Below are 17,884 nucleotides of genomic sequence, written 5' to 3'. Positions count from 1 at the left end.
GGAAGACTAGAGTAGAATTTATACCTATCTCCCATAAAAAATAATTGCTGGGAAGTATGCAGCAATAACGTGTTTGAAATCTGAGAAGTGGAGAAGAGCCTGTTGGGGCAAGTCTGTAGCTGTCACCTGCTCCTAGGAGGCTCCATCCGAGTATTGTGCTCAGCACTCACTTCATGGGGACTCAGCCACCTCTCTCTTTTGTCTGCTTTGGCAGGGTGTTTTCCTGAGGGGGGAGGGAGAATGTTAAGAAAAACAAATACTAAGCCAAAAGATATGTTTGGAATCTCTAGGGTCTTTGAAGTCCACAGCATTAACACCTGTCTTTATTGAGCAGGTGGTTTTACAGATGAAGAAATGGGAGTATTTTATGGGTGATTAAATGTTTGAAATGACCACCTGAAGCACAAGATGGGTAGATTTTAATTATATACTTATGCTATATTAGAACATCATACAGGTTTAAAACTCTTTGGATAGATATCTGGGATGTGTGACATTTATTAAAACCCTTTTTCCTTTTAAGAGGGAAAATAGCCCACAGTAAGAAATGCATCTTTTCATCACCAGCAATGCAGATACTCTGGCATTTAAACTGTCTGTGAAACTAGTTTGGGGCTTTTTGTGGTTTGCAGAGGTCAAGGAAATAACTCTTATAAATCCTTTGAGTATAAGTTAAAATATTAAGAAATTGACTTTTACATGTAGGATTTGGAAAGAGATTTGTTATGCATAAAGATGGATTTGCTGTTACTTAGAGTTTTGTAAAGCAGTTGCATCTTTGCTGGAAACTTTTTTCGTAGGAGTGAGGAGAGTGAAAATTGAGGTAGTAAGAAACTTTAAGCAGATTTATCTCACCATCATCCTTGAACTACTGCTGTTGGGGCGATATCATGGAGATGCTGTAGTCAGTTGAAGATCAGATGGCAGCAAATGTTGGTAGATATCCCTTTCTGCTTTATGTCCATCACTCTTTCCTGTTCATCACTACAGTAATATGTAGGTAAGTAGAAATCTTGATTTTTATGTTAAGCTGAAGTAACCAAGATAGGGAGTAAAATCCCTACTGTGTCTTGGCTCCAACATGCATACTCTGGATATTCCTGCCAGCAAGGATTCAAAAATGTACTTGTGTATTTTGCAGCTGTAATTGGAAATCATGTATATCAGCAATTAGAAGACTGACAAATAGAAAAAAAAAAAAAGGAATTCTGCCAAAAAGAAAAGGCTCTGCTTCTAGCAGAGTTCATGTTGGTGGTCTTTAACATTAATCAAAGTTGTCCTTTTTAAAAAACAGTCAACTATTGCTCTGCACTAACTATCCACTTCTTAGCCTGATGTCCTTTCTTATTTCCATGTTAATTTTAGTGTAACATTAACACTTTGGCCAGAATTACAAAACGAGGATTCCTGAGAATTGTCTGGATGTAGTCAAATACAGGCTCATAACTGATACTGGATGCTTGTGGAGTGACTGGGAAGAAAAATATTAGAAGTAAATTTGCCCTTTCCCTAGGTTATCATTTGTTGTTTGTTGTGACCTCTTGCTGTAAGAGATTTCCAAAGGTAGTAGGTATCATTGCATTTAATCAAGGATAAACCCCCATTCTTTAGACTTTTTAAAGCCTTATCAGATCAGACTGGTTGCAATAGGATCAGTTTCCTACAAGAGTAGGCTCTAGTCACTAATAGAAAAAAATATTCCCTTCTTAATTCCCACACAAGATGCTTTCCTGTCAGAACAATCCATCAGTCTCCATGGCACAAACTGCCATAAATTATATGTTGCTTTGTTTCTTACAGGCTATTATTTTGTTTTATATTCTCTGGTTGTTTTCTGTGGCTGCACTGAGCCTGACCTCATGCTTAGTCGCTTTCTCCCCTCCTTTGGCTCTTGCATCTCTTGTTTCTCTGTTGTTTTTGGGACACTCCCTGTGAAGTGAATGCAGATATCAGAATGGAGCCCAGGCTTTGCTGAATCACATGCCAAAGCTTGAATCGTTCCTGAATCAGCCTTCTGACAGACAGCTGGAAAAGCAGTTCTGTGGGAGATGAACAAGAAAATTGGCTACAGGTACTTAGGTCTAGTGCTGTCCTGTGCTGCTTTTCTGAGAATTTTCCTCTGCCTGGCTCTGCTGGAAGCATTAATTTTGTTCCTGGGTGAGCTGCTTAAACTCCCAAGCTCTCACTTTCTTCACCAGTCAGAAGGTGGTTTGCCCTTGCCCACTGAACAGTTTAACATGAATTTTTCCTGGAGCTGTTCTCCCAGTCTTCCCCAGGGCACAGAGCCCTGCCGCAGTGCTGAGCTCTCAGGTCAGTAGCAATTTTGGGGCTGATGCAGCTCACCCAACCCCAGAACTTCTCCTGGCATTGCACTTGAACTGTCTCAGTGAGCCACAAGTCAGATCAGCCAAAGCTGCCTTCTAGCTGCAAGGCATTTTGCTGTTTAGCCAAGACAGGTCTCAGTGAACTGATTTAACTCTCTTGGAAATTTTTCCAGTGTGACCTGTGCTCCCTGGGAGCTGCCTGATGCATTTGTAAAATCTTTTCTCTGTGAAATGCCCACTGGAATGGATTTTAAGGTCAAAAGCACTGCTAAAGTCATCTTGCTTGACCTTCTCTTTTCAAAATTTGAGCTTTTCCCTAGAAACCAAATGAAAGCTTATCCTTTGGGAAATTACCCAGTCATGAAAACTGCAGAACAATTGCAAGGCCAAAATTTTTCCCTCATGCTGCTTAAATTACCTTTGCTTTTTAGAAACCTCACCTTGTTTTGAGGTTAAATTTGTCTAATTCCAGCTTTTTGATGCCACAGAGTTTTCAGTGGGATTGAAAAGCTCCTGCTCTTTCCCTGCTATTCCATCCTTTCTCTGCTTTTAATCACCTGTCATTGTGACCTGGTCCCCTCTGAAGCCTTTATCTGAGTAATGATTTGACTCTGAGTCCTTCAGGATCACAGCTCACCTTGTGTTGATAATTCTCCACTGAATTCCCTTCTGCAAATCCACGTGGGCACACCCACCAGTGTTATACTTTTCTGCTTTTCCTTTATATTCTTTGTACACATTAAATGATCAGAAGAGCAGGCCCTTTCAGGTACTCCGTGACATCCTTTCCTGGGATATTTAATGATGTCCCCCAGCTGCCTTGCTCAGTTGCTGTTGCCCAGACCATGGCTCAGCCTCACAGCCTTGCCTTCTCGATTTGCAGATATTTTCCATCAGTCTGTCAGAACACACTTGGTTGGTTTAGATGGCTTAAACAAGCCCTGTCTGTGAGTCACCAGCAGCTTTACCAGGGGAGGTTCTGTGTTCTTGCCTTGGCCAGCAGTACCTCATGCTGTGGGTTGAAGGAAGTAATCTCGGAGGTATCTGGCTCAGCAGAGCCTCCCCTGCTATCAGAGCCATCTGTCTGAGCAGTGCCTTGCTACACTCTCCTTAAGCCTCTTTGAGTTCAAATTATTTAGGTCTTAAATAATTTGTAAATCTTGGTTAGTTAAAAATGCTGTTTAAAAAAATCTCGCTCAATAGACAGTATCAAACAGGAAATTGGCATTGTCGAGTACAGACCCTAAAGATAAACATCCTGAATACACCTGCCTTTTCGATGTCATTTTTCATCATTTTTCAGCTACAGCTAACAAGGGAATTTTGTCTGATCTGTTTTTGGTTTCTTCACATCATACTGTAATAAGGATTTTTACTGTCTTTAAACATAGTGTCCCTAGTTATTTCTTTGGTAAATTTATCTTTCCAATTAGTTATATTTATTTCTAATTTATTTACTTAGTCATTGGCCCTTTTTTTTTCCCTCATTAGTTAATATTATCTCAGTTCTTAGGACTGGGACCTGCAGCAGAACGTCTTAAAAATTGTTTGATTTTCCTTTTATGGTTACTTTAAGATCTAGGAATATGTATGTTCCTTCCAAATGCCACATGCATGTATAATTATATATACACATCTAACACTGCTCTCTGTTTCTATTTGTCCTTACATGCAGTCCAGTCATCTTTGGAGATACGTGCTAATTTTTGAAAATGCTAAAAAGATTTTATGATAGGATGAGATCCAGTATTTGTTAGCTGCTGTCAGGTGCAAGACTTTGTGATTTATGAAACATTCCTGTTGAGTTTTTTTTTTTAAGATACAGGGGAGGTTTGTTACTGACTTTCTAGCTAAATTTCAAAAGTCAGCTGTATTTCTACTGACTGAGGAAGTTCTTTCTAGTTCAAGGAGCTATTTTTCAGCACTGCAAATGCAGCTGCAGTGGATGTGATCTGCTAATGTACAAACATCAGGCTCTGTTATTTGAGGTCCAACCAGAGGAAGGGGTCAAGGGACCAGCAATCACTTCATGTGCAGAGTTAAAAGGAGAAACGGTGGTGTCTGCCTCCTCAATTCCATATTCCTGATAACTCAGTGGCTCTGTCATCCCCTAATGAGAGGGAACTCGAGGAGGATTTGGGGAGCGGGAGATTCCCGGTGTTGCGGAAGATTGGGCATGGTGTGTATCCGGTCCAAAACCCATTCCCAGGGCTCCCTGCTGTCCCTTCACTTGTGCCACAGGGCTGGCGCTCGGCACTGAACCAAGCCAAGGGCTTTGCTCTGCTCTCAGCAGGCTGGGGCTGGAATGGCTTTCACACCGTGCTGCAGACATGGGGCACTGGTACAGCTCAGCACACCTGCACTGCACTCTTGCAGTCAGCACAGGCTCTGTGCTGATGCTGCTGCAGTCAAAATTACAGTTATTCCAGCACTAAGCTGATTGGAAAGACCCTTGGCACTATGGTGGAGTTACTGTAATATAGCTCTGCTGGTTAATTCTAATTAAAAACCAGCAATATGAATGTGGCTGTAAGCAGGTCCTTCAGTTTCTGAAGTATCTTTTCATGTCAAAAATCGTGCTGGACAAAATGCATAGAAGATAAAGGAATATTCACTTATCTAATGCTTTGTGGAGCCTGAAGATTACAGAAGGTATAGAAAGCCCACACCTGTACTTATAAACTGGAGCTGTTCCAGCACTGTTGAGAAATAGAGAAGGGATTTGTGTCAGATACTTGCTGCTGAGGAGTTTAATCTTTGCGAGAAATGGAATTTAAAAGAAAATTAAATGGTGGGTGTTGGATTTTGCCTTCATATGCACCTAAAATAGGGGTAGTGAAGGTGGTGAATTCACAGTTTGTATTATAATTTGATACAAATGAAACTTAACAAAATATAAAACATAGTGCATATATTTCTTCTGGGTTGCTTCTGAATAACTGCATATTCAGTTCGTGGGATTAGGTTTCTTGTGCATAAATCTGACATAAGATCCTAACAGAGATGATGCTGCAATCCTGGCAGTAGGCAGTGAAGCTGTGTTTGCAGTTGCTTTGCTCCTTTGTACTGCCCACAAGATTCTAGCCAGCCACTCTGGGCTCCTGTGGGTGCATTTCTTAGGTGAGTGGAATTCCCTTCTTTGTACTGACCTGCTGTTAACTGTGTAAGTAACAGGAATTCTCAGCTTTGGTCCTGTGTGTAGCAATAGGTGGATTTGCCCTGTAAAGACAGAATGAAGAGCTCCATAAAGACCATATTTGACAGCTGAGCATCTCACCTGTGTGTGCAGCTTGCTCAACCTTGGGTGTTGCAGGAAAGTGAGAACTCAAAGGAGAGCTGACAGTGCAGTAACTTCAAGATCTTTCTAAACCAAGTCTAGTTGATCTTCAGCTGCAACAAGGGCTGTTTCTTCATGCCAGTACAGCTGGGGATTTAGCCTGAGTGATTACTCACATCTCTGCTGTAAGGAAAACTGTATTCCATGCAGTGAATAATTGCACTGCTGTCAGCAGCAGTTGATAGATATGACACTATTGTGTGTGGATAGAATGAACATTAATAAGTTACAAAGTTTATTACGGTCCATCCATTAAGGAATATACTAGCATGACATTGTCAGTCACTGTTGTAATGCTGGGGAGTATTTTTTGTGTAAAATCAGACACTGGGCATGAATTAACAGTGCAAGTGTTCATAACAGCAGGGCAGCTGGGGTTTTGTCTCCCCCAAGCAGCACAGCAATCAGTGGTGGGCTCAGAGGGTCTCCCATGTCTCTTCCATGCCTCTTGTCATTCAGATTTACAGTCACAGCCTCACGCTCCATTTCCCACTTTTCCCCAGCCCTGTCTGTTGCAGCTCCATCAGCTTGGGAACTGCCAGTGTGAGCTCTGCTTCCTGCTGCTCCATCCTCCTGCAGGCTGAACAGAGGCACAGGCTCTGCTGAGAGCTGCTTCTATTGAGATGTTGTGGCAGGAGTGTGAAAAACAGCTTTAGAAGGTGCAAATTTTAAAGATGCATATTAGACAAGGACTAATTTAAAAAAAAAGTATTACACTTTCCTTCCATTGGTAGTAGTAAAGAAACTTATGGTAGATTCTGAAATCCTTTGGGAGCAAAGAAACTGCACTTTTATTTTTTTTTCTGAGCACAGATATTTGTAGTGACTTGCTCAACAGATAAGAGCCTGGGAAAAATGAGTGGACAGTTTGGGTCAGGATGTTATTAGAAGCAAATTTTGGTCTTCATAGTGTTTATGCTATTCCAGCCACTCGTGAGATCACAGAAGCCTGCAGAGAAGGAAACAATGGAATTTGATGTTACACTGAACATCAAACAGGATTGAAGGTTCTGTGACCTCTGCAAGTAATTAAAATAAAGCTTCACTGGAAAATTGTAGGCTACTGCCACAGTTCCTGTTTTACAATTCATGACATTCCTTAAGGGGTTTAAAAGATGAGTCTGAATTATTCTTTGTGCTGCTGCAAAGTCCTTAGGAGAGTTAAGAAATCAAGTCATTCTCCTCAGAGTCATGGCAGGAATAGATAGTGGATAGGTTTGCCTTTAAAAAAAAAAAAGGAAAAACGGGAAGTACTTTTGCTCTCAGACTCTCAGATACTCTTTCAACTACGTAATAGTTTTGGTAGTATTTAAAGAGAAAAGTAAAACTTTCTACGTGTTTAATAGTTCTGTGTCAGTGACTGCTCAGTTATCTCTGAAAGGAGAGTGAACGAGTGCAGCTGTGCAAATGTAACACAACAAATATGCACTTAATTGTGTCCTTTGGCCAGCAGAACATGTCTGTTGGTAATTAGTTCTTCCTCTACCAGACCCACTGGCATGTGAGCTCTCCTAGTGCGATTCTTGTTATTGTTCTCTCTGGCTCTTTTTCACTGTTGTTCTGGAAGGAAGGACAGAGCTGAAGGCATGAGTAATAGGAAATCTTAAGCTCTCACGTTCACCAAAGAGGAAAACATTTATTTAATCAGCCTAGAGCTTTACAAGCACTCAGAGAATAAAAGTTAGTCTTGTGGGAAGTGGGGGCAGAGGGGTTGGACTCAGAAAATGCAGTCCTTGGCTTTTGAAGTGCTATTACCCCAGGGTTAACACTGTATGTGAGCTCAGTGCAGGGAGTTTTTCAGCTGGATTTTTGGGACGGGTTGTGTCAGCTTGCCTGCAGGTGTATTTGCAGCTTCTGGGTTGGAATAATTCGTGCAATACCCACCACTGCCTTCCTGACAGCTAGGAGTGACAGTACATTTTTGTCTTCAGGAGGTCCCCGAAGAAGCAGAGTTTATAAAGTGAAGGCAGATGAGCAGTGTGTGTGTTGTGAGCAGGCTGGAGCATCAGCAGGGTGAGAAGGCTGTAAGGAGCTCACAGGGTGGTGCTCCACTGGTGCTTCAAGTACCTCCTCACCCTTTAGTTTACCTTTTAGACTGGTAGAGGTGTCTAAGCTGGGTGCACACAGTGTGTAACCCAGTGCCTCTGTCCTGCCACCTCTCACTCAGCACAGCAGTGCAGGGTCACTTCCCACCCCGCTGGAGGGACCTTCAAAGCTCTCTGCCAACAGTCCACAGGGGCTCTTAGCTCAGGAGGATTTGTAACATCCAAGCTGAGGCCATTTGGGAGAATAGCACACTGGGCAAAGGCTGAAAATGTATAGCTTCTGAGTCTGAAAAGGTGATCTATGAAAAATCTGGTCTGAAAAATGTGGTTGTTCATTGTCAACTATTATTACAGGTCTTGGTATTGTTGTAATACATAATAGAGTTGGTACTTTTGCTCATCATACTTGGGTTATGTCGTCTGCAGAGTAAACACATCCAGCTCCTCTGCATGGTCCATCATCCATGAATTCTGGTCACTGAGCCTTCAACTGTCCTTCACAAGCGTTAGAGATGTGATTACATGGTTTTATTTTTTACCCTGGTTATGAAGAATACATTTCTGCAATGGTTTTCCTTGGTAGTGTTGTTCCAAAGTATTTTATGTAGGACATTAAATGTAATTTAACCTTCTTTGTAGACTGCAAAACTGAAGGTTAGTGTTGATACAGACTTGATTCCAGTTTAAGTCTTGAAATTACCAGAATAAATAGATCCTTAATACTATCTAGAATAATGTATCTATTTCATTCTTGAACATGCATATAATGTGCATATTGTGGGCAGTATATATATTTGTAGTATACAGAAAATAACCAAAACTCTTTTATCTTAGATCAGGCACTGATCAGTGAGATTTGCTTAGCCATAAATAGCTACTGAAATTCAGCATCCACTTATCTGCATTTATAATTATGCTCGTAGAATTCTTTGATCACTGTTTCTTCACTCTGCAGTTCTGAGGCTCTGGAATTATTTGGTAAATGAGAACATCTTTCTGCTCTTCTTAATTTAATTTTTTCTGTCTTCTGTGTTCAAATGGGATTTTATCCAAGAACCTATTTCAGATTTGTCAATGTGGGTAGAAGATAAATAGGCAAGTCAGAAGAGGTTGTGTGTTGTCATAAATTGATAACTGAAGTTCTTTGCTTTTAGGGCACATGCAAATGTCTGATGATTTAACAGAGACTTTATAGGCAGTGACAGCAACATATAGGTTTAATACTTCAATTGACAATAAATTGCTGTCAATTTATTTGATTTCATTTAACAATTTGAAGTAAATTGTTAAATATTATTTTGGTTGGTTTTAGCACTTCTATTTAAGCAAACCAAGGCATTCACAGCAATTAATTTAGCTTACTCCATCTTATTTGAGGGACGGTCCTCTAAGATATGGGTCACAGTTCGTGCTTGATGGTTTGGGTAGTCCTGAAGACTCAACCAAAGTGGAATGATTCAGAAGGGACCAAAAGCAGTATGATATATCAGATCCCAGTGTCTGCACAGCACAGAGAACTGCAAAGGATTTCTGGATGTGAACTCGAGAAGGGGCGAGGAGAGCTCAGCAGAGGGAGAAGACAGAGCCTTTAACTCTCTCTCACTTTGACTGAAGAATGTTTCAGGCAAACGTGCACTTAATCAGTGTTTCCTGGTCCTGCCAGGAGGATTGAGATGCAAACCTTTTAATGCACAGCACAGTAGCATGAGATCCCAGAAAGCCGCACACTGAACACAATGAATGAGGGTTTAGTAGCCCTGTTAGGGGCTAAGGAGATGTCTAGAAAGTGTGAATATTTCATTGACTTTTAGATGCAAAAGTCTGTCCTAATACATTATAAATGACTGATTCTTAGCATCCATTTTCCCAGATGATCACAGCAAGTCAGGCATAGCAAGATGAGTCCTGAATTAGTTGAGATTCAGAATGTTCTCCAGCAAATACCTGCTGTAGGAAGGATCCCATTCATGAGCTGTAGAAACATTACAGAGGCAGAAAAACTCATGAAACTGTTGTGGGAGTGTTTAACAACAACAACTACAGCTGCTCTGGTATGTCACTGCCCCAAAACCTCTGCAGTGCAGGGTGTGTTCTCACTTGGGCTTGCAGGGTTGTGTTATCTGGGGCGTGGTGTTCATTCATCGCCACTCACACCAGGCTAAAATTTAGCCAGTTGTTTCAGTCTCAGGGAAAGACCTGATAAACTTGAAATTGATCCCTCTGGCTGTTGGGAACAGGCAGGTGTACATGGTTTGAACTATATTCCCTTGATAGTAGCTTATCAGAAGTTTTTCCAGGAAAACAAAACTTCAGAGAGGCCACAGGTCTACACATAATAATGTGATGAATTCTGGATTTCTTTATCCTGTAAATTCCAGTCTTGAATGAAACTAGTGGGACACCTCAGTGGTTAAATAATTGCTAGGGAGAGTCAGAGATGAAGAAGGCAGCCAGTAATGAAAATGATAGAGAATGAGCATTAACTGTGTTTTCTCTCTCAGTTCAATATTAGCTTTGTTGCTGCAAGTCAAACATCATTTCTGTGTTTTCTCCCTCATTAGATTTTCTTCCTTGAATAAGCAGATTTTGTAGTGACTTCTCATTTTCCCTTTTAATAGACACCCTGTTTTGCCTGATAGCTCTAAATCTGCTTTACTAAGAACACCTAAATCCCATTACTCTGGTGGATTTTGCCCCTGAAGTGCAAGAGTCAAGAGTAAATGCAGAATCTGATTAAGCAAAGTGCAGGCTTTTTTTTGCAGCTGAACAGTGAAATGTGTAACTGAAGTAACAGCCTGCTGAGTCCTCTTCTCTGGCCTTGTATTGCTGAAGTTCCTGGATGAGAGTTATTAAAATTGAATGGTGCAGCTTTAGCTGTAGAAGAGCTGGATGGTAGAGCTGATTTTCTGGTAGCTGTCAGGTACTTTAATCCATGTACTTCATCATCTAATATATATATATATATGTTTAAATAAAAAGCCTGTGTAACAAATGTCATATGTGAACCAAAAATATGTTTTTATTCTTCTTAATAGACAAAATGAAAGGTTTGATTTAGTAATGTTATGGTCTTAAGTACAATGAGATAGGAGATGGTTTTGATGGCATTTTATAAGTCAGCTATAGAGATATTTTTTGCATATAGCATCTCAGTGGATGGAGAATATTTCTGCAAAAGGACTTAAGCTAATTTCTTTGGAAAGCCAGATACAAATTCAAAGACTTCTAGAATTCTTTACTTGTCACTATGAAGGGTCATTTTCTAGCATTAATAATTTTTCTATTTAAAAGCCTGATGTGGACATTTTGTGCTTAGTTTATGAGATGAGGAAGCTAATGTATTGATTGCTTTGGTCTCCTAAAGAGAAGAAATCGCATTAATATTTATGCCTTGATTTTTCCTGTCCTTATAGGCCTGAAATCTGATCAGCTTTACCTATTAATGGTATCAATGTATTTAAGAGACTGAATGACTCAGTGGATTTGGATTTGGGTAACAGGATCTAGGGTATTTAGGACCTTTACAGCAGTAGTTCAAATTCGCTCAGGCTGTCTGTGCTGGTGCAGCTTCTGAGGTTGGGGATCTGAGAATTAAATCAATGGTCCCAGAAGTGGCTGTAGAGAGCTTTCTGTGCTAATACCCATGTCAGCAGTGTGGGGAAGAAGGCCAAGGAATAAAATGGTTGAAAACTTATTAATTGGCAAAACGAGGAGGCAGCAGGTTCACACAAACAAACTGCAGTGTGGCATTCATTGCCTTGGACTGTTTGATGATTTAAAAAGATGTTTGTCAGATCATGGAGAACAGGTACCTCATGATGTATCTCCTAGCCAGGACACTGATTGCTTGATGGGAAGGTGTGAAGAGGAAGGGATGTTCTGTGCTGTCTTTTCTCTTCCATGCTTTTCCCCAGGCAGCCACTGCTGGCCTCTGCTGAGGACAGGACAGACCTCAGCAGTGTGGCAGAGCTCAATCCTCAGTGCTATTGTCACATCTTGAGGGCAGTGTTATAGCAAAACAGGTGAACTACAAGAAAAAGGGCAGTGGACAGCCAGCAGAAAGTCAGAAAGCAGTGCAATGCATTTGTCCCTCATGTTCCTTTCTTGTTTTTGTTTAGGCAGGTGACAAGCATTATCATCCAAGCTGTGCACGATGCAGCAGATGCAACCAAATGTTCACAGAAGGAGAAGAAATGTATCTGCAAGGTAAGGATGTCTCCATTCCAAAAGAAGAAAACCAGCCATTGTGATTTTTCTGTCACAGATCTCAGGAATTTATAAACCATCCCATGTAATATGTCCAAGGGGAACTATAGTCATCCTGTCCTCTATAGTGTTCTCATATTTTTTCACTTGATACCCTTTTGCTCTATTAGGTGGCCGTAACTGTGACTTTGCAGGGACCCTTGCTGAGGCAACCAGTGCTTGCTAAAAACCAAAATTTATTAGGCTGCCTCTGAATTTGACATCTCATGGATAGTTTAGCCCCAGAATGGTGTATGAGATACTAGACAAAGTGAAGGGATTTCCCCTGATTTCTGCTGATCAATTTCTGTGCTATTCTGGACCACAATCCAAACTCTAAAAGGCAAGGGAAATCTCTTCCAGAAGCTGCAGTGAATTTGCTTAGAACCATGTAGACCTCATTCCTCATGCACATTGACAGAGTGTCTCCTCCAGTTCTTAATTATATTTGCTACCCTTCCCTTTTATCTGGTCACATCTCTCTTTTTATTCCCATGTACTTTATTTTTATATCTTTCTATAGCCACCTTTTTCTTGTCTGTTTATTTTCATCTCCCCTTTCTTGTTGAGAGTCTTGCACTCCCAGTTATTGCCTAGCTTGGTTTCTTCGTGATCTTTCCACATAAAAAAGAGTATTCTCTATTCTTTGATAAAAAAGTATCCTTGATCTGAATCCCACCTACTCTCTGAGAGGGTGGTATACTCACTATTAAGTTATTTTTATTGCTTGCTGTAGTATTACTGTTGGTAGAAGGGTGTATAATACCCATTTATGTAAACCAGAAATAAAAGTGAAAAAGGCAAATACATGTTGGGATTTTATATATTGCATTTAGGTTAGGAAACTTGATGTACTTGAAAGGAATGTAGAAGAATAGTGAAAGAAATATGAAAGTGTTGTCACAGCCATTTTTTGAAATCCTGAGGAGAGATTCTTACTGGAGGAGTTCCAAAACAAGATCATATTGTTAAGGCATTCCTTTGAAGCTAACTTGTTTTATTTTGTAGTTTGTCCTTCCTTGCAGTCCCTCTCTGTCATCTCTCCCTGACCTTATACCTCAGTCATCTTATTCCAGCTGTGCCCAGAACAGGATGTGAAATGGAGTAGCAGCTCTGCTTGGCAGGAGCAAGGAGAGGCTGGAAGAGGGCTGGGTGGGAGGTGCTGCTTTCTGATGGCAAATTGGAAAAACTAACTTGAAAGCAGCACTTACAGCATCTGGCAGATCTTAGTTTCCTCACATGATGGTGTGGTAAAGTACAGGCAGAGTTCAAAATGAGCATCAGGTCATCCTTTGCTGTCATTAATTAATAACAGTCATCTCCAGCTAGTGCCATTTGCACTAGTCTAGCAGAGAGTGGGACTTTGGGTTAATTGAGCAGGCTTTGATGTACATTTCTGCAGCTCAAAATAAGACAGAAGGTATCACTTTTACTTAAAACTAGGCTGGAGTTTGTCCTGGACAAGTTCAGGTGATAGGAAAGGGGAGAGGAGAGAAACCTGGCCGCAGCTTGATCTGCTGTCTCTTTTTAGTGTATCTCTCTTTCTGTGGTTATGAATCAATGTTCCTGGTGCTCAGGCTGTCATGGGGGAGGAGCACCTCATATTGCATTGCTTTATTGTTCACAGGATGTTTTCTGACTAAATAATGTAATTGCTGAGTGTTCTCCAGACTGTCCTGCCAAAGCTTTCCTTGCTGAATTCAGCCTGCTTGGAAGTGTGAGGACCTAAAAGCCTTTCCTGTGCAAAGCTCTCAGCTGAAATGCATATCCTGACTCCATCCAAATCACTGCCCCTAGGGTGCAGAATAACAGCATTCCAAGCATTTCTCTGTAACAGAAATACAACACCACAACAATAAAGCTAGAACGAAAATCACCTTGTTCATAAAATACACAAAAATAGCTGGCTTCCATCTCACTTTTGATTGTCCTCTCCCTAGAATATGAAAGCATTGTCTTGGTATTGCTTTGTATAATAGAGAAGCCTGGCAGGATTGTGGTATAAACTTGTATTAGAAATGTGGGAAAGTGGCAAAAGGAGAACATGGACAAACAAGCTCTCTGTCTTGGGGCTTTCTATGTTAAGGGTGGTTGGAATAATGCTAGCAGAAACATTCTGGCTTGGCAGTGCTCCAACACATGAAAATGAAAAAGAAGCAGCCCCAGAAACTGTCTCTTTCCCACTGACTTCCTGGTAATACATTGTTTTATGGGCTGCCCCACAAGGCTGTTGCTGAGCTAGGAATGCCCAGTATTTAGATGGATGCTGGTGTTGAAATAATGGTGCATGCAAAGTTTAAAGCTGAATAAATGAGCATGCTAGGTGATGTGTGCCAGGTAAGCAAACAAACATATGTTGAGGATGGAAATAATCACAATTTGCTGAACTGTTTCCAACAGTTAAATAGAGGAATAATGCAGCTTGGGAATTTGCACCCTTGCATTTCAAAACAGTTTAGATGAATAGTATCTACAAAATGTAGGTAGCTCAGAGTTCAAGATCACAAAAAAATATGTACATTTAACTTCATAATCCTACTCTGTCTGATTTGTGTTTTTAAATGTCACATCTTTCAAATCTCTTTATTATTTTTTGAAATAGAACCTACAACCCTTAGCTAGGTTTCACCATGAAAATGACATCCAGGTTCCTGCATTTGTTGTTCACTTTCAGCATTCTCACAGGGTGTCCCTAAACTGTGCCAGTTTGTGATGAATACTGCTCAAAATGCAGTGACAGCTTTCTCACTGATGGCAGGGAAAGTTTAACAGAAAAGAATCACAGAATTGTTAAGGCTGGCAAGACTCCTAAGATCATCAACTCCTGCCATTAATCTAACAGTGAGGTACAGAGGAATGGGGATCATTTTTCTCAGGGCTGCACAGGAAGGAAGCTCACAGCTGGATTTGAGACTTGAGCTAAAATCTTCTGAGTCTTAGTTCATCCTTGAGCAATAGGTGTCATATTCAGAGGAGTCTTGCTCAGATCAGTTCTTGTAACATGAACTTAGAGCCTTATGACCTGAACTCTGTTTCTCCTGCGTGGACAGGGCACAGCTCCCTCCTGATCCTGCAGGCTCTGCGGGGTCCTGGCTCTGAGGCTGCTGTTTGTTTACAGAGAAGGCTCTCGGTGCACTTCTCCCTGTTGTCTGATGGTTTCCCTCTGCCAAATGCACAGTTTCTTCTTCCTCGGCTTAGACTCACAGCCAGACACCTCAGACCCTTGCTCCAGAGTCACAGCATTCTCTCCTGTCTCCTGTGATGACTGTGCTGTGTACTGCTGGGAAGTGAAATGATTCCTGCTGCTCTTTACTTCTGCACCAAACCATGTAAGGGCTTGTTAGAGGAAAGTTTCCAGGGGCCCTGACCCATCCTTCTCCTGTCCTCTGAGGGTGGGGTTTCCTCTGGCTGCTTTTGAGCTAATAGTCACCAGCAGGAGACCTGGATGTGGCTCTGTTTGGTTTCTCTGTGGGCAGAATGAAGAGGTGATGTTCCCCCCTGCAGATAGTCAGGGCTCTGGATTGGCTTTGTGGTGACTGGAATGAAGGATGAATTTGATTGCAGCTGCAGTCAGTGTTAAAAATCAGTGTTAGTTTCTGCTCCATTTCATCTTGGCCGATACCTTCAGCAGCTTTCCAGCAGTGACCACAGCTTTCACTCTGTTTCAGAGGACAACTGAAATGGGATGGAAATGCTTCTTGCCCCTGACATCACTCAGTCCTTGAGGACAGCAGGATATTCCTACTTTACAACATAAGAAAGAATCTCACATTTTTGGGAAACAAACAGCAGAGAACTTGACTTTTTTGGTAGGATATAAGCTGGAATATGTCACGTGGAAGCACCAGTGCCACTCACCAGAGCACAGGGTAGAAGTGCTGTGTGTGCCAGTGGCAGGTTTGGTGTGCTGGGATCCAGGGAGAGGCTCTCATGTGCAGCTTTGCCCCACCTGTCATCCTGGCCTCTCACCCACTGCCACTGGGTCACATACAGCCCTGGCTCTTGCACTGTGAATTTTTTAATTTTGCTTTTCCTTTTGCATTTTGCATGAGGGAAGATGTGATCTGAGTAATACTTTACAGTAACTGAGTATGACACCTATTTCTCAATGGACTTAGAATCAGAAATTCCTTTTTAGGTGCAGGGCAGTACATAAGGGGAGAACAGATCAGGCCCAGTTCCTTTGCTCTTACCCTCCAACCTGCCAGAGGAATCCTCTCTCTTTCAGTTCCTCCAGCTGGTGCTTGCTGACTCTGTTGCTGCTTGAGGCTACTTGAGTTTTAATTAAGAATGTGTGCAAAGTGCTTTGACAGCCTCAGGACAAAGCTGCTGTAGGTACACCAAGGATTTGAATATTTTTTTTGTTTCCCTTGTATTTCCCATGAGCTAGACTTTAATGTGAATTACTCTCATAGTTCATACAGATTCAGCATCTGATGCAATGAAGAGATTCTCTTTAATAACTGGCTTGTCATGAGCAGAAACAAATTTTTCTCTGAATAAAGATGTGTTTGTCCTTCCTCAGGTTCCACTGTCTGGCATCCCGACTGTAAGCAATCCACTAAGACTGAGGAGAAGCTCCGGGTAAGCTGAATTCATGGCTCAGTGACACACCATACATTTTGCACACACAGTAATTGAATGTTGTTTTTAAAAGAGTGACTTTTTCCATGTTTTTTTCACATAGCTGTCACAACTCTGGCAGAATATACAGTGGAGGCACTTCAGAGGTATTGCTCTGATTTTTAGGCTTACCACCTTCACATACCTGTCTCAGTGCACTGCCTTAAAGATAGTGTCATTTACTGACATACAGACGTGGCCAAGTATCTAAGACACTTCATTTCATATCTCAATTGTTGTGAGAGAGACTCTTAAGGAGAAGATATGAACAGGGCAAATGCTATCATATATTTTAGTGGTTTTGCACATCTGTGTAATTGCTCTATAGTTATCCCCTGTTCTGCGTGGTTATTTGCAGCATTTAGAAAAGATGAACTCTTTCTTTGCCATCCAAGTAAGCCTCAACCTTAAGTGATCCTGATTTGAATGCCAAAAAGAGCCGCAGTTACCCTTGGAGTTACATCAGCATATTCAGACAAACTTTCTGGGTCAAATCCTCAGTGACAATAATGCTGCACTGATAAATGCTAGAGCCTGGCTTTTTGCATGAACCAGGCAATTCTAAGCCCTTATTCACTGATTCATCCCTGGACAATTTTTTCTTTTTGATGTCTCAGTTGGTCCCTTGAATTTTGCTAATTTCCCAGGATAGGAACATTAGAGACTGCATATGAATAAATTGTCTTTTAGATAAGGAAAATAAGAGGTACTGGTATGAAGATACCTGTGACATCCTGTGGGTTGTATTCTATATGGGTCTCATTCACAGGAAGCCACATCCTTTAGCATTTATTCCAGTACACTGGTCTGTAAAACATCCCCCACAGAGAAGTTATTATGGTCATAGGTAATGTGCAGATAAATTGCTGTTGAGCAGAGTTCATGTTAGTGTGGGCAAAAACGTAACTGGCCCTAGATGGGCACGTGGTCTAGAATGGCCAAAGCTCAGTGCAGGTGCCATCCAGCATTCACACATTGCTCTGTCCTGACTTTTTGTAAGAGAATGGAAAATGATGCCAGACTGGACTTTCTTCCTCATTTAACAGTTTGAATGTAAGACAGTATTTTGGCCATACTTATGTGTCAGAATGCTTTTGCCTTGCAGTACTTGGTTTCAGTACAATACCTCCCTTTCACTCGGACCCAGGAGTTTTATCAAAGCATTCCTGTCTGCACTGTGCCCTTATTAGCCTTCTCCAGCTGACCTCGTAAATCAGTTTGCTTGTTTCCATTCCCCGTGGAAATGGCTGTGGTCCTCTTCAAGTATTTCCCTTTTTGTCAGTATTCTTCCCCCTCAGCTAATTTTCATT

At 41.3% G+C, this 17,884-nt stretch overlaps 1 protein-coding gene across 12 annotated transcripts in view; it reads left to right on the top strand.

Annotated features, from left to right (window-relative positions):
* ABLIM1 (actin binding LIM protein 1) overlaps positions 1–17,884 on the top strand; it is a 203,543-nt gene that overhangs the window by 140,800 nt on the left and 44,859 nt on the right. For all 12 annotated transcript variants that reach the window (XM_064431400.1, XM_064431401.1, XM_064431391.1 and 9 more), the window contains 2 exons: positions 11,825–11,912; positions 16,477–16,535. In XM_064431400.1, the coding sequence (XP_064287470.1) occupies positions 11,825–11,912; positions 16,477–16,535 (147 nt within the window). The remainder of the gene's footprint in view (positions 1–11,824; positions 11,913–16,476; positions 16,536–17,884) is intronic.

The sequence above is a fragment of the Passer domesticus genome, chromosome 8 (assembly GCF_036417665.1).
Source record: "Passer domesticus isolate bPasDom1 chromosome 8, bPasDom1.hap1, whole genome shotgun sequence".
NCBI lineage: Eukaryota > Metazoa > Chordata > Aves > Passeriformes > Passeridae > Passer > Passer domesticus.
Note: the sequence above shows the minus strand (reverse complement) of the source record. Positions and strands in the feature narration are given on the sequence as shown.